We start from the raw sequence: 24,466 nt of genomic DNA on the forward strand, positions 1-24,466 counted from the left end.
CATCAGTGCCTCACACTAACTCCTCACATGTGCAAACACCCATTGCTTTACTTAACACCAACCAATCATGGCTTTATAATAGGCCTATAAATAAGCCAAAGGTCAAGTTATAGGTTTTGAACAACTTTTCTGGTGTCTACTTGCTTCCATAGTCATAATTTCTAAACCCTATTGAGGAATTTTTCTCCACATGGTGCTGGAAGTGCATGATCGTCGTCCCTTTGTCAACATAAGACTTCTCCAGGCAATGAAGGAGGCATGTGGAGACACTGACGCTGCCTCCATCCAAGGTTGGATACACAAGAGAGAACAAAGCATGCGACGTGGATGAAGGATTGTGGCCGGACCCAGGCAGGAGGAGAGATGGAGCCTAGAAACACCCAACCATCTCACCCACCAACAAACACACACACAACACACACATTGGGTTTCCATGTTTTATGGAGACATTCCATAGGCATAATGGTTTTTATACTGTACAAACCGTATATTCTATCTCCCTACACTAACCCCACCACTAGACCTACCCATGACAGAAAACATTCTGCTATTTTAGATTTTCAGAAAACATCATTCTGTATGATTTACATATAAGCTTGTGTCCTCATAGGGACTTACTGTAAAAAATGTCCCCACAAAGTCAAAATGCACTGGTATTACTATACTTGTGGGGACATTTGGTCCCCTACCAGGACACACATACACACCATTCCTTTGGAATATTCACTTGTTTCAAAATGATGCTAGTTTTTTTGGTTGCTATTTTTTTTTTTTTTTTTTTTTTTGTGTAATACTGTAAATGCCTTTTTTTTTTTTTTTGTCCAACTACACATGGTTGATGTATTTTTTTTCTTTCGTACTGTGTAATACTGTATTCACAACCACAGAGTCAGAGTCTTGTGGACTAAGAACAATGTGAATGTGACAGATGGATCAATAGTCAGCAGATATTACCCAAACAATGATGCGACACTGAATGTATTTTCTCGTCTGTGTTTCATTCCAGAAGACGGAGACATTTACAGCTGTTCTGGTCAGAAACAGCTTAAGAATAAACCGGTCGGAACAGGTAGTTTTTTGCTTCTTACACCGATTTCGCACGGCATGTAAATGCATTAACCTGCTTTCTGTCAGCTTACTGAAGTGTGCATGTGTGATATGTGACAGAAAGGCATCCCTGGTGCAGATTTAAACGCATTCAGACAGAGCGAGCATTTTGCGGGAAAGGAAGAAGGAAATATCACAAACGCAGACTCTTTCAAGACCCAGAAAATTGTAAAAATGTGTTCTCATCTCTCGTGCAGCAGAAGTAGAAGTGGTTCAGTCAAAACGCTGCATCTGTAACTGCATGAGAGAATAATATATGAGCCAGAATTTTCTCGCTGACATGTTGCAAGCTTTATTTAACATCACAACTGACATAACAGATACGCAAATGATTATTTTTTGACGTCACTACAGGAAATTAACCCGATTTATTAATAAAGTCATGTAAACGCGGTTTACTTGTGTTGTCAGGTAACTGGTTTGCATGTAAACGGGGAAACTGGTTATTTCAATAAGCTGATATTTGTGAGTTATCAGCTTACTGGTGTGCATGTAAACAAACAAGACAGACCATTCATCAGTATGCAAATAGTCAGCCTGGTTTTACACGGTTATGTTCAGTTCAGTTCAGCTTCTGTCATAGTTCTCGTTTGTTTATGGCTACTCATTTGTTAATCACGTTCAGGTGACTAGAGCTGGGAAATCTTCAAAACCAAGAGAGCAAGACCACAATGTAAATCACTGATGAAAACATAAAAAGGCTTGTTTTACATAATCGACACAAACAGAGTGTAGACTAGTAGGTGCTACTTAATTAACAGTAAGTTTGGCTGGTCATTTAAGTATTCATTTCAAATAAAATTTCATTATAGTAGGCCTATTGTATAAGTTTTACAAATGTATATTTTTAATGTCTCTTAAAAAAGAATGAAATGAACATTAAAGGGTTAGTTCACCCAAAAATGAAAATTCTGTCATTAATTACTCACCCTCATGTCAATCCACCCCCGTAAGGCCTGCATTGCCAGCAATAACACTCCCTTTTTCAAAGCCCAGAAAGCTACTAAAAACATATTTAAAACAGGGACTAGTGGTGGTTCAACCTTAATATTACAAAGCGACTAGAATACTTTTTGTGTGCCAAAAATACCAAAATAAAGTTTGTTTCGAATCAGTGGTTCAGAGCGCCAAAATCCCATGATTTCAGTAAACGAGGCTTCGTTACGTCATAAGTGTTTTGAAACTTCAGTAGTTCACATGACTTTGGCAGTTTGATACACGCTCCGAACCACTGATTCGAAACAAAAGATTCATTAAGCTTCGAAGCTTCATGAAGCAGTGTTTTGAAATCGCCCATCACTAGATATAGTTTAATAAAGTTGCTATTTTGTTATTTTTGGCACACAAAAAGTATTCTAGTCGCTTTATAATATTAAGGTTGAACCACTGTAGTGACATGAACTGTTTTAAATATGTTTTTAGTACCTTTCTGGCATTGAAAAAGGGAGTGTTATTGCTGGCAATGCAGGCCTTACTGAGCCATCGGATTTTATCAAAAATATCTTAATTTGTGTTCTGAAGATGAACGAAGGTCTTGCGGGTTTGGAACGACATGAGGGTGAGTAATTAATGACATAATTTTCATTTTTGAGTGAACTAACCCTTTAAATGGACTATCTGCCATTGACATCATAGCACATGCAATGGCAAGATGGACTCAAATGTGTTAAATGTTTTAAAATATTGAGAAATCCACCCAACCAACTGTAACAACAGTTTACTGGCTATTTAATTAGATGAATATGATATATGCAGCTGCATATATTTTTATTAAAAATTCGATAAAGCAGTCCACAAATTCACAAAAGTTTTCTAATGCGAATGCAAAAGTTTCTGGGGCAAATGCCATTTTAGGGACTCAGAAGACACAAAATTGAGAATCATAAGCCAAACAGAAAATCAATGACTGCTTATTAAACAAGATTATATATACAATCAGAGGATGTGGAGCAGGTGACTGATGCCTGATTGTTGTCCTCATGATGGTTCTCTCGAGATGTTGCAGTTCCAGATGTTGTGACTTACTGCTGTTCAGCACCGTCCATTGTTTGCAGTGGAAGTAAACAAACTGGAAGTCTATAAAAGCCTGTAGACAGCATCAAAACAACAAATTTCCCTAATTCCTAACGCCATATTTGTAGTTGTGTTGATTTGCACAGATCCAACGCAAATTTGCATTGCAAAATAGAAAAAAAAATAGAAAAAAAATAATACTGTATCTTCCTTAAATTGACATTTAGATCAAGTAAAAATATATTTTATTACTACTATCTATCTTTCAGTAGATGTTCATTCATTGTGCTTTAAAACTGTTATTGAAGTTTATGTTTTAGATGATTTTTTCTTTTCTTTTTGGTGTGGATACATTTTTACACACTACTACAAGATGCAAAAAGTATCAAAAAGTCCATCTGGTTTGCTTCAACAAAACTATATCTTCACTATCACAATACATCTACACTATAAAAATAGTGTAATAGAGCAATAATCTGTTTGCGTTATAATCTGTTATAACATTATCTTTACCAGAAGTAGATCACTAGAGTGAAGAAATCTTACCAAGAAAACAAGACCAGATAAAAAGTGTAGCCTAGAAGGTGATACTTATTTATCAGTAAGTTTGGCTGGTCATATAAGTAATCAATTAAAATACATTTTTATTATAGTAGGCCTATTGTAGAAGTTTTACAGATGCATGCTTTTTGAATGGCATTTAAAGCATAAAATAAACATTTAAAAAGAATATTTTTACCTGTCATATTTTTACATAATAGCTCAATGGCAAGATGGTCTCAAAGTTTTTTTTTTTCATGTGCAAATGCAAAAGCCATAAGAGAGGTGACAGTGACTATAAAGAGTTAAATGCCTATTTAATTGACTGCTTATTAAATTAGAATATATGAACAATCAGGAGATGAGGCACAGATGACTGATGCCTGATTGTTGTCATACAGTCCTCATGCTTAATCGATGGTTCTCTCGAGTCGTATGGATGGATGTCGCAGTCCCAGATGTTATGACCTACTGCTATTCAGTGCCATCCATTGTTTGCAGTGGAAATAAACAAACTGGAAGTCTGTAAAAGCCTGAAGACAGCAACAAAACAACACATTTTCAACATTTCAATTGATAATGACAGGGAAGATGATTTTTCATCACACCACCAGCACACCAAATGTGTCTTCATTATGAATACCAACCTGTGTGTTTTCTTTTATAGTAGATCAGTCCTCCGGCTGCCATCACGACCCCCATCACCAGCCCCACAGCCCCAAGAATTATCTTAGACCTTTCAGACTCGGATAGAGAAGGATCTGTAAAATTCATAAAAATGTCCAGTGAGGCAACAAACCGATTCTTAAGACTAAATTAATCATAACTCTGTTCTGACCCCAGTGATAGACCATGGGTCTTTGAAAGCTGGCGTGCTCCACCACACAGGAGATCTTCTCTCCAGGTTTGGGAAAGTATTCCAGGAAGGAGTGAATCTGGTAGTACCAGTCTCCATCAGCCAGCTCCTCAGTGGAGGTCACATCCGCCGTCACCTCTGTATCATCTCTTATCCATGTCAGCTTGATGGGTTTGGGGTAGAAGTCATAAGCACTGCACACCAGAACAGCTTTCTGATTCCCATTAGCTTCCCTGTCCAACTGGATAATGACTTCTGGTGGTACTGTAAAATTGAACATTAATTAGAAAAGTTAGACATGATTTCTTGTTTATGTCAAATACCAAAATATAAGGTTTTGAAACCAATAAAACAATATCTTACATGCTTTAAATGAAGTATGTGTAGTGAATAAGTAGAATGTCTTTCACCTGTCACCCCTACATTAGGTTCAATTAAATCTCCAAATCTTTTGCATTGGTTCAGCACAAATGCTGATTCTGAAGTTAAAATCTTGTTTTTATTATAGTCCTCTGCCCATTTCTTTCCATATTCGGTGTAACCAACAGCCTTATCCTCAGTGCTGTTGTATCTCAGATATTCAATCATGTTGTAGGTGACCGAGAAGATATATTCAAGGTTTTTTTGAGAGTCAGGTATTTGACAGCGAATTTGGACATATCCGTAATGTGCCTGTGCTGAAGCAGAAAAAGAAAAGAAATTAGAAAAAATAACAAACATAAATACAAAGAACAGCTTATTCAAATAATCAAACTGTATTTTTCAATTTTCATAAAAAGATATTAAAACAAGCTTGTCAGAAAGAGTCAATGAATCAGAAGTGTGATTTTTGTAAACTCTGCGTTAGTAGAACCTTTGAATATTGCAGTAGTTGAGAAAATTATTCAGGAATGACATCACGATTCAATTCAACATTTGTTTAGTTGTATTAATGCAAGATGATTATTGAAGGTGATTTTTAGACAAAACAAATTGCTGCAATATTTATTTAGAGAAATTTGGTAAATGGATAGTAAATCAACACAAAAGCATTTTGTAACTAATAATAATAGTAATAATAACAATAATAAAATTTCATCTTACCTGTTTCAAATAAAGCAGACAAAAACACCAAATGTACCACAAGATTGTACTGCATTTTTGATGTGTGTGCTGAATACATGGACTTAGAAGTGGTGAAACTAGTTCTCTTATTACGCTGTATATACTATATTTAGCTTAGATTTCCCCTGCATAATGTTAATCCCACTGTTTTGGATTAACACCTTTGTGCAAAGATACTTATTTCAGAATGCTCAAATTTAATGTATCTGAAACTCTTGGTAAGATAACTTTGTTTTTTTATTTCACACAGTTACCATCTAAAACCATTTTTTTATTTAAACATTTTAACTTTGTCAACTCAATAAGAAGGTTCTAAAAAATATCCAAACATTTCGGTATACATTACAAATACATAGAAGTAGGATTAAATATGGTTTGTAAAAACAAACAAATAAACAAACACAACTTAGTGGTTAAATGTCTTTCAGAATCCCCTAGGAACGATGTGAAGTTACATGTCAATAATATCCTGATTTGTCTGGTTTTTGGATTCTTCCGTCCACCTGTCTTGTGTACTAAGAACAATGTGAATGTAACAGATGGATCAACCATCAGCAGATATTACCCTAACAAATATGAGACACTGAATATATTTTTTCCAACTGAGCTTCATTCCGGAGGAAGGAGACACTTACAGCTGTTCTGTGAAGCACAAAGCCCTTCAACAACCTCAAACCAGAAAATGGGGTGGGTATTTATTATTTGAATCTAATTTCTTTTAGAAACACATGATGAATTTAACAAACATTTGTGTCTGTGAGGATGTAGAGATAAAGGAGCCCAGCATCGGTCCATCAGTGTTCTGTGGAGTTGGTCTGGCTCTTGGGATGCTGGGTTTGGCCACTGGAGCAGTTTTTATTGCCAAAGGGGAAAAAATTGATATAATTACACTACACACTAACAATGCCACATTTGTTGTTAGTTGTGCACAGATCCCATGCAAATTTGCATTGCAAACTATTGTCACAATCCCTGTTTTGTAAGGTACCTTGTTTGTTGGGGCAATGGCGAACATGAGCCGTGGCGCAATGGCGGACTGTGGAGCATTGGCAGGCCTGGTCCATGGAGCAGTGATGTGCTTGGACCATGGACCAATGGTCATGGAGCAATGGTGGACCTGGATTGGCCTGGATTGTGGAGCAACGGCGGGCCATGGCCGACTGTTGCTACAAATAGATTTATCACCCTTGTTTTTATATAAAGTGGATATAAACTATATAAAGTGCTTGCATCCCTCCATTGTTGAGGGACACACTCCTGTCCCCAGACCTGCAGGATGTACTAATGAATCATCCTGGTACACAGCTGCTAGCCCTCTAGAAATGTTGGAAGGTGATCAAGGGCTTGGATAGGTGGCCGATTTGCTAGCTCCTCCAAGATGAAATGATCAATTGGCAGCTGATGGTTAAAGATGACTTCAAAATATTTGCCAAGATCTGTTTCTTGTCTTTTAGAATTGTGAGTACATCTGCTGCTTTTAAAGGTGTAATTCCTAGGACCATATATGGTTTTTAAGGAATTGTAAAAGGTATGCATATAATTTCTATCAGAATATGATTGAATTTCTTGAGCCTTATTTAACCACCATGCATTCTGTAGAGTACGTAAAGTTGTTTGTACCTCATTGCGTGCTGCTTGCCATTGCTGCCAAAGGATGCAGAGCAGTTGATAGTAGCCCTGTATGCTCTGCGCATGGTTTCTCTGCATGTACATGATGGTATCAGAATTCCAGTCAAACCAGTCCTGATGTTTTCTGGTTTTATAGCCTATAGAGTCAACTGCAGCTTTGTGTAGCATTGAGGCTATGGAGTCCTATTTCTGATCTATAGTGTTACCAGAACACAGAATGGCTTCACACTCTGATGCCCTGCTCTGTGCAGTGTTAGCAGCATCAGACCATTTGCATTCCCCTGCCCAACACCATGTCTACCCATTACTCCACTCCATAAATCGTTATTTCTTCCCACCCTAGTGTTGAAATCACCCAGAAGGAATATCCTATCATTCTTAGGGATATGGTGAAGAGTGTCACCTAGTACCTAATAGAATCCATCCTTTACACTGTCGTCTAATGGCAATGTGGGCAAGTATGCACTTAACAGAGTAGCATAGCGTGCCTTTGCTGGGTAACCTACCCAGGAGATTATAGAGTGGACAATTTTTAGGCCACCTTTTCTAGCCCCTTCCTAAATAGGGTGAGCAGTGCAGCCCCTAAATAGGGCTGCTCAGTCGCACGGGGGTCTGCCGAAAGCAGCATCCACTCAATCCAAGCTGCTAGCGACCATATGCCCCATACTGCTAGCTATAAGCTTCCAGGCCATTCTCCCTTGTTCCCGTCACCAGATACCTATCGCCGCCAGACTTCAAATGGATATAAGATCAGAGTATTGTACACCTTGGTCAGAGGTGGAGACCTGAGCAAAGGAAAGTGTTTAAAGTTCCATAGAGGGGTGTGCAGCCCCCAGAAACACTAACTTCACCATAGTGTGGGATATCTCGGTGGCAAGGGTGATCCAAGGTGATCAGTCTCACAATATGGTTGCAGGAGGCTGCCGGAACTCCAGACTTTCAGAGGACCACCTAATGTGCCTCCAACACATGCTTTTTCTCTCAGAGTATGCTCCAATAGCCTTGGTCTTAATAGACTAACCTGCAAGGCAGTAGGGCAGTGGCTGGTCATTAACAACCTCTGGGAACCACTGCAACTCCGAGATCCCCCACCAAAGTTAGTTTGGGAGCTGCAAAGCACCCAGTTTCTGTGTGTGGCCATGAGGAAGCCTGGTGGGAGTCTTGGCAATGGAGAGGCAATATACTGGCGGGGGGAGAGTTATAGGCTACTGACCATAAAGGCTAGCCAGCGGAAGCAGGCTGAAAGCTAGTGTTCAGCAAACAGTAATAAATATTAGTGTGCAACTACTCTGCTGTACTAGTCGCATCCCATCACCCTGTGACAAGTCACACACAAACAAATATCACAAGTCACAACAAAAATATATGGTCCTTATCATAATACATATATACTACTTTAATAACTAGTGTACTAGTTATGTTTACTAGTGTAATAGAACAGTAATCTGCTACTGAATACTGAATACACAGGCCCAACATTTTTTTATTTAAGATAATCATATTGTAACTGTAAGCAGGTAGGTTATGACAAGTGGTTATCATCCATGTGTAGAGCTCTCCAATGATGTAGCAACTATCCAAATCCACTGTAGGCTATAATAACAAGCAGAAGTCAAAGTACTAATGGGAAGCTTTGCTCCAGCAACCGTCAATGAGATAAATGGAAATGCTACTGAATAGTTTTCTCCAAGTGTAGACATTTGAGTAACTAACAGCCCTAAATCCAGTTCCACTGTGGTACATACACAGACCCAAGACTGCCTGAATGTCATAATGAGTGTGACACGGTCAAAATTTAGGTGATGGTGACCTCTGGTGGTTGAGTGGTTAACTGTCAGTCTCAATTATGACAGGGGGGGAAAAAAACACAACAACAATAAAATACATGGTGATAAAAGCAGCATCTAATGTGACTTCAGATTGTGTGAAAGTTTGGCAGGTTAGGATCAGCAGTTATTCTTGCCAGCACATCTTGTGTATTCTGACCAAATAATATTTCTTACAAAAAACAACAACAACAACATAGTAGGTCACAGTTATGTTCAGTTTGTGTTAGTTTTCATGGACATTCAGTTTGTTTTCATTAGTCACATGTCTTCCTTTGTTCAGATTTCCCACCACCTTTTAGTTGTCATGGTAATTCATTCGATCACAGGTGTTCATCATTATTTCCCTCATTGACCATGTATTTAAGTTGCTGCCTTTTCACTCTTCAGTTGTCTGGTATTGCTTGTGTTGAGTCACACTGTTATGCTGTTGGAGTATGTTTCTAGTTCTATAAATAAATAAATAAATAAAAACCTTGTTTGATTTTTTTTTTTTTTTTTTTAATGGTATTCATCTTCGTCTTCATTGGAGCAACCCGTGACAGTAGGCTTGTCACAATCTACCACTCAGATCATATCAATACCAGAATATCAAGTTCATGACCACAGCACCATAAGTGCAAGGATCCAAAACTGACTCACTTCTGTGAACAAACATGCTTGAATCATTTTGCGGAATAACATTTTTCTTTGCCTGTTTGCCATACACTGAAGGCCTAAGTAAGTAAAAGCTTTAGGACAAATTCTACAACTTTGAATTAATAATGTGATTTAAAAAGTGATTTATTAATGATTCGATGATGGGTTTTTTTTTTGTTTGTTTCTGATATGCATAAATCGAATCAATATATAATAATCCTCCTATGAATGAAGATTCCATGATACTTCATTCACGATATTGCATGAGATTCCATTATAATACTGCTAATGCTTGAGTTGTCATTTTATGCAGTGCAGATATCTTCAGATGAAATATATATATATATATATATATAATCTATCAGTGGTGTTCTGAAATGAGGAGGCAAATTTTTTATTTATTTATGAATCAATGTAAATTCATGTGCATTACTCTTAACGTTGACACATCTTCCTTGTTAAATGAACATTACTTCACATTACATCAAAAAAGAAACCAAATACAATTCTATTTTATAATTCTACATTAACAGTGTATTGTAATAAATGTTCTATTTATCAAAACCAAGTCAATCTCATCAAGTTAGTGTTTTAAGCATTTCTACATTTATTCCAAAATAATAACTAAAGGCAATAATAAGTTAAACAATATATTTTATTTGTGTATTGATGTTTTTCTTTTTAATAGTCAACTTAGGCTATTTTGGATCATCAGTCATGCTCCGTAAACACCGTCTGTCACTGTCACAGACACGAATTGTATTTTTAATTTCACCAAGCTGATTGCACTAAAAACCCCCGCAGTCATCGTGTTTTCAGTCCATTTCAAGTTTGATTTAGACGTGACATAAAGCAGTGATATCGTACTCGGTTACTAACGTAACCTCGGTTCCCTGAGATACGGAACGAGTACTGCGTATGGGGAAAGGTCTCCTTTTTCCCCGTTACTGAAGCCTTTTTCAATAACGCAGTGTAACTGCATCGTCATTGGTTCACTCATGGAAAGTTGTTGAACCAATGACGGCGCGGCATAGCTGCGCGGCCTATGGCGACAAAGCGCACGAAGAAGCCCGCCAAAAAAGGCTTACGGCTATATAAGCAGGCATTTCGGAGGTCATACGACTGAAGCGACGACACTGAAGCCGCAGCCTCGTGGCACGGCATGTAACGCAGTACTCGTTCCGTATCTCAGGGAACCGAGGTTACGTTAGTAACCGAGTACGTTCCCTTTCGATACTTCACTCGTACTGCGTATGGGGAACGAATTCAACCGCGCCGTGCCACGGCAGGGAACGACTGAACTTGTCTTGGACACCGTGAGGGAACCAGTGGACAAGTGAGAGGGCCGGAGCCGTCGAACCCATGTGTTACACTTGCAAGAGGGGAGCTAACTCCCGGGGTGGCATGAGGCGGAGCTCGATAGAGGCCGCCGTATCATACCGAGAGGACCCGAGCTTGTAAGGTCGGGATATCCAAGTTATAAAATCTGACAAAAGTGGACGGTGAGGACCAGCCGGCCGCCTCACCGATGTCTTTAACCCTCTGGGGTCTGAGGATTTTCGGGGCCCTGGAGAAGTTTTGACATGCCCTGACATTTGTGCTTTTTTCAGTTGTTCATAAACATATTAATGGAAAAAGTGTCATTACACTGTATTCAGCACAAACTAGGCTACCATAATATGTGAGGAACATGTATGTACATGTTTGTGTTTTTGAAGGAATAACATTTATGCGTGGTTATTGAAAAAACAAAAAACTTAAGTCACTGAAATAAAGCCAAAAAATATATATTAAATCTGTGTTCACAAGACTTCTGGGTATTGGAGGTTGTAGACTAGAGTTTTTGCTTCAAAATGATGTAAAAAATTATCCTGCATACTCGTTCATTTATAACAATATATTGATTTAGTTTTTGTAAGACACTTTTTGTCAAGAAACACAGTATGCGTGGAGGCGTGAATCATCATGAATAATGGGTGATTTACTCCTGAGAAGACAAAAGAATCGCATAAAGAACCTCCAATGAGCTGCATATTAATGAGGCCTTTCAGTCAGGTAGGCTGTGAAAAAACCCTCTGTGATCATGTCTCAAGTTCATCATGGTGTATATCAAACATACAAAAAAACAGCAATACTGTGAAATATTACAATTTAAAATAATGGTATTCTATTATATACTTTAAAATATAATGTATTTCTGTGATGCAAAGCGTCTGAACATTCATGTTACCTCTATGGCATTTCATATAGTCTTTTAGCTTAAAAGCATGCACATTTGGAGAAATATTGATGGATTCTCATATGTTTATGTCAATTTTCTATACAGAGGAGTAATATTTATTCAATATTTATTGTCATCACTGTGAGCGCTGGATACTGTTTTCAATTCATACTTGCAGCCGGAGGGCGCTCTGTACACCTTTAGTCCACAAATTACTCTAAAGAAGAACAGGACATTCAGGAATTAAGGGCATGTCTTCCAGAGATCACTAACCATGGCTTTAACATCCAGATAAACACTTTTCAAGACAATAAATGCATGATTGAGATGATGTATACATGTATTGCCTCAGAATTTGCGTCTGAATAGCGCTCGCTCCGTGGGCGTGGCCGCATTAGCGGATAATGAGCTGGATCACGGGCGTCTGACGTGTCTCTTTTCATACAGATTACATAAACACAGAATATTTGTTTTCGATTTGACTTACACAATTTAAAACCTGACATTTCAACGTTTTTTTAGACATAAGTCTCATTTTTGTGTCATTAGTATTCACTAAGTTACAGTTCATTTTCTGAGAACTATCAGATTAAACTTCGTTCAGAGGGAGACGAGAGATCATGCATCATGTTAGTTTTCTTTATTTTGCAAAAAGCACATCATTTTGTTTTTATTCTGAGTGTACGCAAATAAAAGAAGATATTCCACAAGTTTTAATGGTGTATAACTCTTAATTATATGTGCAACATTGACGGAGTATTTTGAGTCTCTTTCACACTGGTAAGAAAAAAACCGAGGTGGTATCGCCGGCGTGACCGCCGACCCGAGGGAGTTAATAGGAACTCCACTGGACCATGCCCAAGAGGAAGCCATTCCTCTAGTGGAGTGGGCTCTAACTCCTATGGGGCAGTTGAGGCCCATAGAGGAGTAGCAAAGAGCAATAGCGTTGACTATCCAACGCGAAAGACGTTGCTTTGAGACCGAAGACCCTTTGGTGCGCCCGCCAAAGCAGATAAAGAGCTGATCGGATTGCCGGAAAGGCTGTGATCGCTCAACATAGGTCCTCAATGCCCTGACAGGGCAGAGTAATTCCAGCTCTCGCTCGTCCGACAACGGAGGAAGCGCTGAGAGGGAAATGACCTGTGCTCTGAATGGAGTCGAGAGCACCTTCGGAACGTAGCCATGCCTAGGTTTCAGAACGACTTTGGAGTCGTTGGGCCCGAACTCAAGGCATGCAGGGCTCACAGAGAGGGCCTGCAAGTCGCCGACTCGTTTGACCGATGCTAGTGCAAGCAGCAGAGCGGTTTTGAGTGTCAGGGGCCTGAGGTCAGCTGAACACAGTGGCTCAAAGGGGGGCCCTTTGAGAGCTCTGAGGACCAAAGAGAGGTCCCAGGTGGGAACAGTGAGAGGACGAGGTGGATTCAATCGCCTAGAACCTCTCAAGAAACACGCCACAAGGCTGTTTCGTCCCACTGACTGGCCAGCGATAGGAGCGTGAAACGCTGCGATGGCTGCTACGTAAACCTTGAGCGTTGAAGGGGTGCGACCCATATCTAAACGCTCCTGGAGGAATGACAGTATCGGTGATACGCCACACTCCACAGGGTCTATGCTGCGTGCAGAGCACCAGTCAACAAAGACCGACCATTTCTGGGCGTAGAGGCGTCTCGTGGACGGGGCTCTCGCCTGAGAAATGGTATCTAGCACGTCCCCTGGGAGGTTTGGAGGCTCCCATCGAGGGACCAGAGGTGCAGAGCCCAGAGTTCTGGCTGGGGATGCCAGATCGTCCTGTTCGCCTGAGAAAGGAGGTCCTGTCTCAGGGGGATCGGCCACGGGGCTTCCGTGGAAAGCCTGAACAGTTCTGAGGACCAGATTTGGCTCCTCCAGAGCGGGGCCACTAGGAGGACTCTGTGCTTGTCTTCCCTGACTCGTCTGATAACCTGAGGGATCGGGGGAAAAGAGTAAAGGAGGGTGCAGGGCCAGTCGTGGGCCAGAGCATCTTCCTCCTTCGAGAAATAAATTGGGCAGTGAGAGTTGTCTTCTGAGGCGAAGAGGTCTATCTCTGCCCTCCCGAAGAACTCCCAGATCGTGAGAACCGTCTGCGGGTGGAGCATCCACTCGTCTGAGGGGACGTTGCTCCGAGATAGCATATCTGCTCCCAAGTTTGTTCTCCCGGGTATGTGAGTCGCTTTGAGCGACTGTAACCTCGGAAATGCCCACTCCAGAAGACGTTTCGCCAGTGCGCATAAGCGGCTGGACGAAAGGCCGCCCTGGTGATTTATATATGACACCACTGTCATGCTGTCCGACTGGACTAGGACGTGGCGTCCCGTCAGGTATGCCTGAAACGCCTGAAGGGCTCGGAACACTGCCAACATCTCGAGGCAGTTGATATGCAGATGGCTTTTTCCGCGAGACCACGAGCCGAAGGCCGGTCTGCCCTCGCAAAGAGCGCCCCAACCCATGTTGGACGCATCTGTCGAGAGCATTGTCCTTCTGGACACCGCCTGTAGGGGTACTCCAAGACTGAACCAAACAGGGTTCGTCCAGGGTTTCAGAGCTGTCAAACAGGCCTGATTGACCCTGAGACGCAGGCGGCCGTGCCGCCAGGCGTGAGGAGGGACCCGAAACTTCAACCAGTATTGCAGAGGCCGCATCCGGAGAAGGCCGAGCTGCAGAACCGGGAAGGCGGAAGCCATCAGCCCTAGCATCCTCTGGAAGAACTTCAGAGGGAGGTAGGCTCTGTTTCTGACTGAAGCCGCGAGCTGCTGAATGGTCAGGGCGCGCTCTGGCGAGACTACCGCCGTCATACGGACTGAGTCGAAAACTGCACCCAGGAACGTGATGTGTTGGCTGGGAAGCAGCGAGCTCTTGGCAAAATTGACCCTGAGGGCCTGGTGACGGCCCGGCAGGAACCACTCGTCAAGCCTGCTCCGCGATGGCTCTTCTGGCGGGGCCCATTCGAGGTCCAGTTCCTCCACTGCCTTTGAGAGGACGCGGAAAAGCTCGGCGTCCATGCCCGGCTTGCAGTCAATGGGCTCCAGCGAGGGTAGGTGGGCGGGGTCCTCCGAGTCACTGGCCCATCCCTCTGTTTCAGAGGCCGCGAGAGACATGGAGTCGTCGAGCGGCTCTTCATCCGATCCGCCAAATGAGACGAGGTCGCTCGCATCTGCAGAGGGACGCAGCTCAGGGCGTGAGAACAAGACGGGGGATTGCTCTCTAGTGGGAGAGGGCGAGGCACGCGGGGGCTGAGCCGGCGTGAGCTCGCACAACTCCGGGTGCTGATTTGGGTGGGATTTATCGCACAAACCAATCATATCCAGTCATAACCAATTACATCCAATCATAGCGCGATGGAGACATTGCCTCCTCTCACGTGACTTTCCCCCATTCATTCTCAATTACCCCCCACAAAACCCACCGCACGCCGGGGGTCTGACGGTTTTCTATGGTTTTCTATGAGAGCAAAGGGAGGCATGTCTCCTGTGTAACTTTACCTGCGGGTGTCGCTGTTGTTCCTTAAGAAATACGAGTGACTTGCGCTCTTTTTAATGTCATAATTTGTAATATTTGTGTTGTTTTAAATGTAATATGGATTATTTTCTCATCCTATTTTTTTTTTTTTTTTTTTTTTTGAGGAGGCACTGCCTCCCTTGCCTCCTCGTAGGAAACGCCCCTGATATATATATAAAAGTTGATTTATTTCACTAATTCCATTCAAAAAGTGAAACTTGTATATTATATTCATTCATTACACACAGACTGATATATTTCAAATGTTTATTTCTTTTAATTTTGATGATTATAACTGACAACTAAGGAAAATCCCAAATTCAGTATCTCAAAAAATTAGAATATTACTTAAGACCAATACAAAGAAAGGATTTTTAGAAATCTTGGCCAACTGAAAAGTATGAACATGAAAAGTATGAGCGTGTACAGCACTCTATACTTAGTTGGGGCTCCTTTTGACTGAATTACTGCAGCAATGCGGTGTGGCATGGAGTCGATCAGTCTGTGGCACTGCTCAGGTGTTATAAGAGCCCAGGTTGCTCTGTAGTGGCCTTCAGCTCTTCTGCATTGCTGGGTCTGGCATATCGCATCTTCCTCTTCACAATACCCCATAGATTTTCTATGGGGTTAAGGTCAGGCAAGTTTGCTGGCCAATTAAGAACAGGGATACCATGGTCCTTAAACCAGGTACTGGTAGCTTTGGCACTGTGTGCAGGTGTCAAGTCCTGTTGGAAAATTAAATCTGCATCTCCATAAAGTTGGTCAGCAGCAGGAAGCATGAAGTGCTCTAAAACGTCCTGGTATACGGTTGCGTTGACCTTGGACCTCAGAAAACACAGTGGACCAACACCAACAGATGACATGGCACCCCAAACCATCACTGACTGTGGAAACTTTACACTGGACCTCAAGCAACGTGGATTGTGTGCCTCTCCTCTCTTCCTCCAGACTCTGGGACCCTGATTTCCAAAGGAAATGCTAAATTTATTTTCATCAGAGAACATAACTTTGGACCACTCAGCAGCAGTCCAGTCCTTTTTTGTCTTTAGCCCAGGCTGTTGTTCAAGAGTGGCTTGACACAAGGAATGTGACAGCTGAAACCCATGTCTTGCATATGTCTGTGCGTAGTGGTTCTTGAAGCACTGACTCCAGCTGCAGTCCACTCTTTGTGAATCTCCCCCGCATTTTTGAATGGGTTTTGTTTCACAATCCTCTCCAGGGTGCGGTTATCCCTATTGCTTGTACACTTTTTTTTACCACATCTTTTCCTTCCCTTCGCCTCTCTATTAATGTGCTTGGACACAGAGCTCTGTGAACAGCCAGCCTCTTTTGCAATGACCTTTTGTGTCTTGCCCTCCTTGTGCAAAGTGTGTCAATGGTCGTCTTTTGGACAACTGTCAAGTCAGCAGTCTTCCCCATGATTATGTAGCCTACAGAACTAGACTGAGAGACCATTTAAAGGCCTTTGCAGGTGTTTTGAGTTAATTAGCTGATTAGAGTGTGGCACCAGGTGTCTTCAATATTGAACCTTTTCACAATATTCTAATTTTCTGAGATACTGAATTTGGGATTTTCCTTAGTTGTCAGTTATAATCATCAAAATTAAAAGAAATAAACATTTGAAATATATCAGTCTGTGTGTAATGAATGAATATAATAAACAAGTTTCACTTTTTGAATGGAATTAGTGATATAAATCAACTTTTTGATGATATTCTAATTATATGACCAGCACCTGTATATATACACTAGAACTAAAAAATCTAGTAGATAAAATCTTTTCTAGATATGTAACAAGTCTTTTAAATTCTGAAATCTTTAGGTTATCCTGAATATGGCCTGATTGAATCATGCAGTGGATCAGCTGGCACTAATGAAATTCTCTTCATTTATGATAATGAAGTGGGTGCATACATGGATTTAGAAGAGGCAAAACTAGTTCTCACAGTACCTGATATTGTATATAGTTTACCTGGCTTTGATATAAATCTCCTAGAAAATGTTAAACCCAATGTTTTTGGATTACTAAATTTGTGCACTGATGCTTATTTCAGGACACTCTCTCTTAATATATCTGAACCTCTTGGTAAGATGTTTTTTTTTTTTTTTTTTATTCTACACAGTTATGGTCTAAAGAAAATTAGATTAAATATAGTTATTAAACAGAACAGTGATAAAATTTAAATATCTTTCAGAGCCACCCTATACCTCAATTTACCCCAGGAACAATGCAAAATTAAATGTCAATAATACCCTGATTTGTCTGGTTTCTGGATTCTACCCTCCCCCGGTCAAAGTCTTGTGGACTAAGAACAATGTGAATGTGACAGATGAATCAACAGTCAGCAGATATTATCCCAACAAAGATGGGACACTAAATGTATTTTCCCAACTGAGCTTCATTCCAGAGGAAGGAGACATTTACAGCTGTTCTGTGGAGCACAAAGCCCTTCAACAACCTCAAACCAGAACATGGGGTGAGTATTTAATATTCACATCTAATTCCTTTTAGAAACACATGATGAATTTAACAAACATTTGTGTCTGTGCAGATGTAGAGATAAAGGAGCCCAGCATCGGTCCATCAGTGTTCTGTGGAGTTGGTCTGGCTCTTGGGCTGCTGGGTTTGGCCACTGGAGCAGTTTTTATCGCCAAAGGGAAACAATGGATATAGTTATACTGATATAGCAACACTGAAACTATTGTTGGTTATTTTGTTGTGCTTTTGCATTGCAAAATCTGCTGTAGCTCAAACACACTACACTCCCCCTGTTTCTATAAATAATCTAGAATAGGTCTGCATCATGCATGAGAAACAATTTTAATAAATGTCTGATATCCTTCTGTTGTTTGAAAAATATATTTAAAAGTCCACAGGGCGAAAAATATAATGTAACACCCACATACCTGTACTGAAAATTTTCGGTTCGGTTCGGTACACGTGTACTGACAAATACAGAGTTGTATAGCCCATTACCCACTTTTAACCACCATTAAGTGGTGGCTCGTGGGTTTTAAAATAGAGGAGGCACACTAAATTCTAGTGGTCTGGGGATCCCCTGCTGATTATTATTTTTAGCCTATTATTAGCGTAACTGCTTTAAATTGGCTTTTTGCTCATTTATAGACAAAATTTACAGAAAATGACATATACAGCAAGATAATACAAATATAATTTCAATATCACTTGAAGCAAACATCCATCCCTCCTTAAATGTCTGTGTTAAAAGAGCGCGTTGTGCCTTTTAGTGAAGCTGGCTGCTGTAGCCTATATTTGCAACTTATGCATGGAGTCTTCCTTCATTTGTAATTTGTAGGCTGTGTGAATGATAGCATGGTAAATTTGTTGGCAATCAAATATTCAATATCATTTCTCTCCATAAATAAGATACTTGGTACATTATCAGCACAACGGTAGCAGTTCAAACTAATATCACGTTATTCATGTAATTTACGTCTCTACAATGATTGGTTGATATACCAAGGGAGGCTATCCTCCTCTGCAATGTATCATTTCTCAACTCTCCTAAGCGCTGAATGTAAAACACTCAATGGTGATTGACTAATTTTTTACCAACGAGCTCGGCTCATGTGCCTCCCCCTCCCCTTCTCTATTCTTTCAGTAACATATTATGGTGTTACAGCGGTAAAATTACCAACAAAACAAATAACTGGGAATTTTATTAACATATTCCTTCAATTTTCTCCTGTGCCTCCCTTGCCTCTTCTGACATGCCGCCATTGCCATTAACCACCAATAATCACAATAAGCTCTGTGCTTTGTTACTTTAGATAAGAAACAAAGTCTCATCCCTCAAATTCTGTCCATTTTATCACGAAATTCAAAGCTCTTTGATGTGGCGTGACAGATCGCTGTACAGGCGCCTCATTTCAAGGGACAGCGGAGCGCGAGTGAACGTGATCATCGCTTCCTCTTTAATACTAGTTACAGATTAAACTTAAATGAACATATGAAGGTATGTTGAAAGATAGAGTACAGCTTACTGAAACATATTTAGTGTAATCGCTCAACTAGTGTTTCAACTGCGAAAAGACATCAATGAAACGACTTGTAAACACTGTGTCATGTAGCATTTACCTCAGAAATGTCATTCAGTGTCCACAGTTTGTTAGTTTGCTAGAAAATTTAACTCTTTTGCTACATATATGCACTATATTAGCCTATATATTCATTATATTTTACTTAACCTGTCTTGATTATTTAATGTATGTTTAATATATGTTTAAATAAATCTGACATGAAAACAAGTTATGACGGCCACTGTGTAAATGAATATATTTTAACATTGAATTGGAGTAGAAACAGATTTTGAAGTTAATGCAAAAACTGCCTTATATGCAATTTACATGCTTGCATATAATTTTTATGTGAGTGATTATTATATCTAAAAATAAATAGCAACTTAATTTAAGAATTTGGGCTCTGTTGTTAATAGGCTATTATAGTAGCCTAATGTGCAAGAATTTGCTCCCTATAGTTTACAGCATTAGCAGAGATATATTTTTTTGTCCTTAAGAAAATTTTAATTATAATTGAATTTATTTAAAGAGACACAATTTGTTCAGTAAACAAAAAAAGAAAGAAAAAAAGCAACTTTATGTTTAGTTTTCTCCCTCCTGCTGTACTGAATCCGGAACCGTGACTTCAATACCGAGGTACGTACTGAACCGTCATTTTTGTGTACCGCTACACCCCTATTACTCAGTGAAAAATATTTTCATACAGTTGCCCTTTCATAGTCATATTGATGAGATATCAGTGTCAGATTAGTAGCAAAATTGAACTTAATCAACTTAATGATCGAGTTTTGTTTCTATAAAACAAATCAACAATGGTCATTTGACAGACTCAGGTGGCAGCAAAAAGAACAAAAAAAAAAAAAACTTTATTATTTAACCTTTATTCCTTGAGCACTCCACTTTAACATGTGCTTTGCTTAATCACTCGCTTTTTCGACCTCCATATTCTTAGGTATCTTAGGTATACTGCTGCCTTCTACAGGACAATAATAGGAATAACAACTGATCACCACAGTGTGATGGTTTGGCAGGTTCGTAGCAGCAGTTAGGCCTAGTCCTGCTGACATGTTGTGTATTCTTCCAAATAATATTTGCAAATATATTTATTGTATTTATATTTCCAAAAATATTTATTAACTTTTATATAAGATATGATCTAACTGTAGCCTACCATTACATTTCTGTGCTTCTTTATTTTTATTTATTTATTTATTTTACTTCCTTTTTCTGGGGAGAGAATACATAAGAGGACTGTATGCATTACAGAGATCAGGAATTTATTCTGCCAAACTTCCTCATGCTTCTTATAAACTTGGCTATTCTATTGTGTCTATCAGTCTTAACATCAACTTACCATCATATATCTAATGTCCGATTAATGTAATGTTTGTAAGTTCAAATGAAACCAAAAACCATTATCATTTTCATCATCTTGCAGTTAAAACATTGTTAAATATTACAAATAGTACATTCAGAATATGTATTTAGAATTTACATGTAACCTGATTTACAGATTTTTTCCCCCAGCTGTCATTGGTGGTGCACTTTTAAAAAGATTTAAAATAGAGCCACTGTGCTTTTTATCCATAATATAAATATCTAATTGAGATTACCCATAAACATATATTTATCTTCACTGAGATGTCATACACTCTAGGTTGTAGACAGATGATGAATCAACATAAAACATGGATTCAATTGAAAAAAAAGTGCAATTATAGAACAAACCACAGAGGAGATCATTGATCATCAAGAGATTGATCTCTTTGATCAATCAATAAAACAGTTGTGTACACCAGCATTGCAGTTGAACTGGTTGTGTTTAGTGTCTCTGAAGATCTTATGGAAGGTTAATGTCTTTCATAAGTTGATAGATAGTCTGTTACTAAATGTTCACTCTTAAGTGCTGGCAGAGGTGCAGAACATCTAATGTATTGACTTCCAGCTTATATGACGTGTGCTAAATGAAGGAACATGAAGATGAAGTGATAAGTATTTTACAACATAACAAAAATGGAGAAACCATGATATTTCTAATGCCTTATTGCAGTTTTGTTTTGAAAATTTGTATGTGAGTATCTGTACACCAACCTGTGTGTTTTCTTTTGTAGTAGATCAGTCCTCCTGCTGCCATAATCACCCCCAAAACCACCCCTGCAGCACCAATTATCATCTTATTTCTGTCAGACTCTGACAGAGATGAATCTGCAAAATAAATAAAATTGTGCTGGAATATTCTATGTAAGCAATAAGGTACGAGAGGTTGTGCTGTATCGTGAATAAGTCATGGCTGAAGGGCGTTGTTAGGCACGATGCGAAGCGGAGTGCCTGCAATCCCTTCAGCAGTGACTTATATATGTATCAATGCAACTATGAAGTAAAATCACTAAAAGCCTTCCTTCCGCCGGAAAAAATAGTCCCTGATCGTGAACAGCAACAGAAGTTACATTATCACGCCATTAGTTGGCGGCAAAGACTGTCTTTATGAGTGTGTCAGTCAGCAGCGTAGACTTTTATATTGAAAAGACTGAATTGTTGTGAACACGGAGCAAGACGCAACTGACAAATGCTTTGACTAGCGCTGAACATAGGACTGACCTGAAGGAAAATGCTAAATCTGAATGCAGGTAATAAAATCGCTCACTCGATCTCTTTCTCACAATACTCTTCTACGTAATACAGTAAGCTTCAATGAACAATATTGAGAACAAGCAGTTTATGTTGCTAAGAGTGATTGCTAAGTGTGTTGTGAGAGTCCTCTGTGGTTGGTTAAATTGTTTAGGTTATGAAGCAAACAAAATAGTTTCCTGTTGTTCAGATGAAAACAATAAGGGAACGAGCAGACATAGTAGAAACTATAGTTTGGTTTCTGTGGTTATGCAGTCTCCGTGTATTTTATAGTATCAACTCTTACCCCAGTGATAGATCATGGGTCTATGAGAGCTGGAGTGCTCCACCACACAGGAGATCTTCTCTCCAGGTTTGGGAAAGTATTCCAGGTGGGAGTGAATCTGGTAGTACCAGTCTCCATCAGCCAGCTCCTCAGTGGAGGTCACATCAGCTGTCATTTCTTTATCATCTCTCATCCACGTCAGTTTGATGGGTTTGGGGTAGAAGTCATAGGCACTGCAGATCAACATGGCTGGACTTTTACCACTTGCCTGCCTTACTGACCGGACAATGACTTCTGGTTTTACTGTAGACATGATGAGGTTAATTTTGTGTTTTGATTCACATGTGTGGTTTCAAAAAGATTTTAGTGTTCAATGCATCTCACCTGTTTTTTCTAAAATAGGGAGGAATTGCCCAAAGTGCTTGCAGTCTGCAATGTTTTTCTCTGCCTCCTTATGTAGCCACTCAGGTTTTTTATTAAAATCATCCGCCCATTTCATCGCATATTCAGTGTAAGCAACAACTTTATTTTCAGTACTGTTAAATCTCAGCAATTCAGTTTTGTCATAATATATTGAGTAAATGAGCTCAACATTTTGTAGAGAATCATGTACACGACAGAGAATTAGGATGAAGCCATAATGTCCATGAACTAAAAAACAAGCAACCAACAAACCTTTTGACAGTTTAATAATAATAACACTGATACAATAATAATAATCATAATGTTCTGATACAGTCTGTTTAACTTTGCAAAAACTTCACAAATATTTCTAAACTAGACATTTCAGAGTAAAGATATTTCTATCTACAATTTCAATTAAATGGCATTTTTAGTAAAAAGAAATTTAACGTAGAACTATTTCATCTCTACATTAAAGTCAGATTATAGCTTACCTGTTTCAAACAAAATATGCAACAACAAGGCCAGGTGTATCACAAGATTGTATCGCATTTTGCATTCAGTGTTGTTTCACTGGCATGGAGATGGAATGAGCCCTAAAGCAGTTACAGTAAATGTCTTAAATGATGCCAGCCCAGTTTGGCATCGCAACTCATCAAACTGGAAAATCAAGCTTACGACTGACCTACACTACAACGTGATTGAGTAACAATGGGACATTTTTCACAAGAGCTGAGACACAAAAAACTGAAGTGAAAGTTCTGTATACTTGCTGACAAATAGGCATTGTTCATAAACTAACTTGACTGTAATAGTTTTTTTTTATTTGGGGTTTTTCATCAGAGGACTCACATGAGATTTTAGGTCACACTCTCAACCAAAAAGATTCAGAATGCATGTGTCTAAAATGTGGAATGTTTGTGTTCTTGCCCCAAAACTTTATACCCTTTTTGTGTGTGTGTGTGAATAAAAATGGACTCTCTGTAATATATATGTATTATATGCTGTGATATTATCTAATTTTCCTATACTATTGATCCACCACTTAGTTCTATTAATAACCCCTTGTTTGACCAGTCCTTCAGGTCACTAAGGCACCCAACCAGAAGAAGCTCTTGATATATTGTTCAGAGAAACCTCTAAATTCATGTGTTGTTGCACTGCAGGATGAATGAAGCAGTGAGAAAAAGGCTTCAGTCTTTTTGGTATGATTACAGCATTAACTTACTTTTACATTTTTATTTTAACTTTCCATTTTGTAACTGTCCATTTGTCGTTCGCTGTGACATTGTGCCACAGTATTTCACATTGCTTTTTAAAACTACACAGTTACAGTGCAAATTGCAGTTACTTGAAATATAACTCAGAATCAACTGTCAGATTATGTTATGTTTAATAGTTCCTGTGTTCATGTTTTCCCTCTCTGTGTCCCTGGTTACTCATTATGTGTTTTTTTGTTTCTATAATTACCTATTATTGCCACCTCTCTCTCCTTAAGTTTCCTTTGTTTGCCCTGTGTATTTAAGCCCTGTGTTTCACTTCTGGTCTTTTCTCGTTGACACTAACTGGGTCATTGTGTTGCTATTGTTTGCTCTTGTGATCTCCTGTGTGGTTTGTTTAATAATGACTTTATATTTTTGGAATAGTCCTTCCATCTCCATCAGCCACACGCAATGTCAACA

General features: G+C 39.5%; 3 protein-coding genes and 1 pseudogene across 4 annotated transcripts in view; 2 read left to right on the top strand and 2 right to left on the bottom strand.

Annotated features, from left to right (window-relative positions):
• Positions 1-24,466, top strand: part of LOC127517251 (major histocompatibility complex class I-related gene protein-like) — a 163,815-nt gene that overhangs the window by 35,002 nt on the left and 104,347 nt on the right. The window lies entirely within an intron of this gene.
• On the bottom strand, positions 3,715-5,693 carry LOC127517257 (rano class II histocompatibility antigen, A beta chain). The gene is made up of 5 exons (XM_051902620.1): positions 5,600-5,693; positions 4,927-5,193; positions 4,499-4,780; positions 4,308-4,421; positions 3,715-4,193 (listed from the first exon to the last, which is right to left on the bottom strand). Exons 1-5 carry the CDS (start codon positions 5,676-5,678, stop codon positions 4,135-4,137), a joined length of 801 nt encoding a protein of 266 aa, XP_051758580.1. The 5' UTR covers positions 5,679-5,693; the 3' UTR covers positions 3,715-4,134.
• LOC127517266 (H-2 class II histocompatibility antigen, A-K alpha chain-like) lies at positions 5,990-10,581 on the top strand (annotated as a pseudogene).
• LOC127517255 (rano class II histocompatibility antigen, A beta chain) lies at positions 17,799-23,556 on the bottom strand. Of its 2 annotated transcripts, none has more exons than XM_051902617.1 (5): positions 23,279-23,556; positions 22,767-23,033; positions 22,404-22,685; positions 21,581-21,694; positions 17,799-18,081 (listed from the first exon to the last, which is right to left on the bottom strand). In XM_051902617.1, exons 1-5 carry the CDS (start codon positions 23,334-23,336, stop codon positions 17,957-17,959), a joined length of 846 nt encoding a protein of 281 aa, XP_051758577.1. In that variant the 5' UTR covers positions 23,337-23,556; the 3' UTR covers positions 17,799-17,956. The 2 variants fall into 2 exon arrangements, with proteins under 2 accessions (XP_051758577.1, XP_051758578.1); XM_051902618.1 differs by lacking the exon at positions 17,799-18,081 and adding an exon at positions 20,336-21,449 and having other exon boundaries at positions 23,279-23,503.

Source organism: Ctenopharyngodon idella, chromosome 8 (assembly GCF_019924925.1).
Source record: "Ctenopharyngodon idella isolate HZGC_01 chromosome 8, HZGC01, whole genome shotgun sequence".
Taxonomy (NCBI): Eukaryota; Metazoa; Chordata; class Actinopteri; order Cypriniformes; family Xenocyprididae; genus Ctenopharyngodon; species Ctenopharyngodon idella.

Bases quoted from the DNA above. Each gene is read 5' to 3' on its own strand.
- LOC127517255 (XM_051902617.1), bottom strand. From the start codon at position 23,336: ATGCGATACAATCTTGTGATACACCTGGCCTTGTTGTTGCATATTTTG. The intron at 23,034-23,278 runs GTAAGCTATAAT...CTTGTTTTTTAG, and splicing joins GCATATTTTGTTTGAAACAG to TTCATGGACATTATGGCTTC. The intron at 21,695-22,403 runs GTAAGAGTTGAT...TTTATTTTGCAG, and splicing joins ACCCATGATCTATCACTGGG to ATTCATCTCTGTCAGAGTCT.
- LOC127517257 (XM_051902620.1), bottom strand. From the start codon at position 5,678: ATGTATTCAGCACACACATCAAAAATGCAGTACAATCTTGTGGTACAT. The intron at 4,422-4,498 runs GTCAGAACAGAG...TGAATTTTACAG, and splicing joins ACCCATGGTCTATCACTGGG to ATCCTTCTCTATCCGAGTCT. The intron at 4,194-4,307 runs GTTGGTATTCAT...TGCTGTCTTCAG, and splicing joins CTATAAAAGAAAACACACAG to GCTTTTACAGACTTCCAGTT.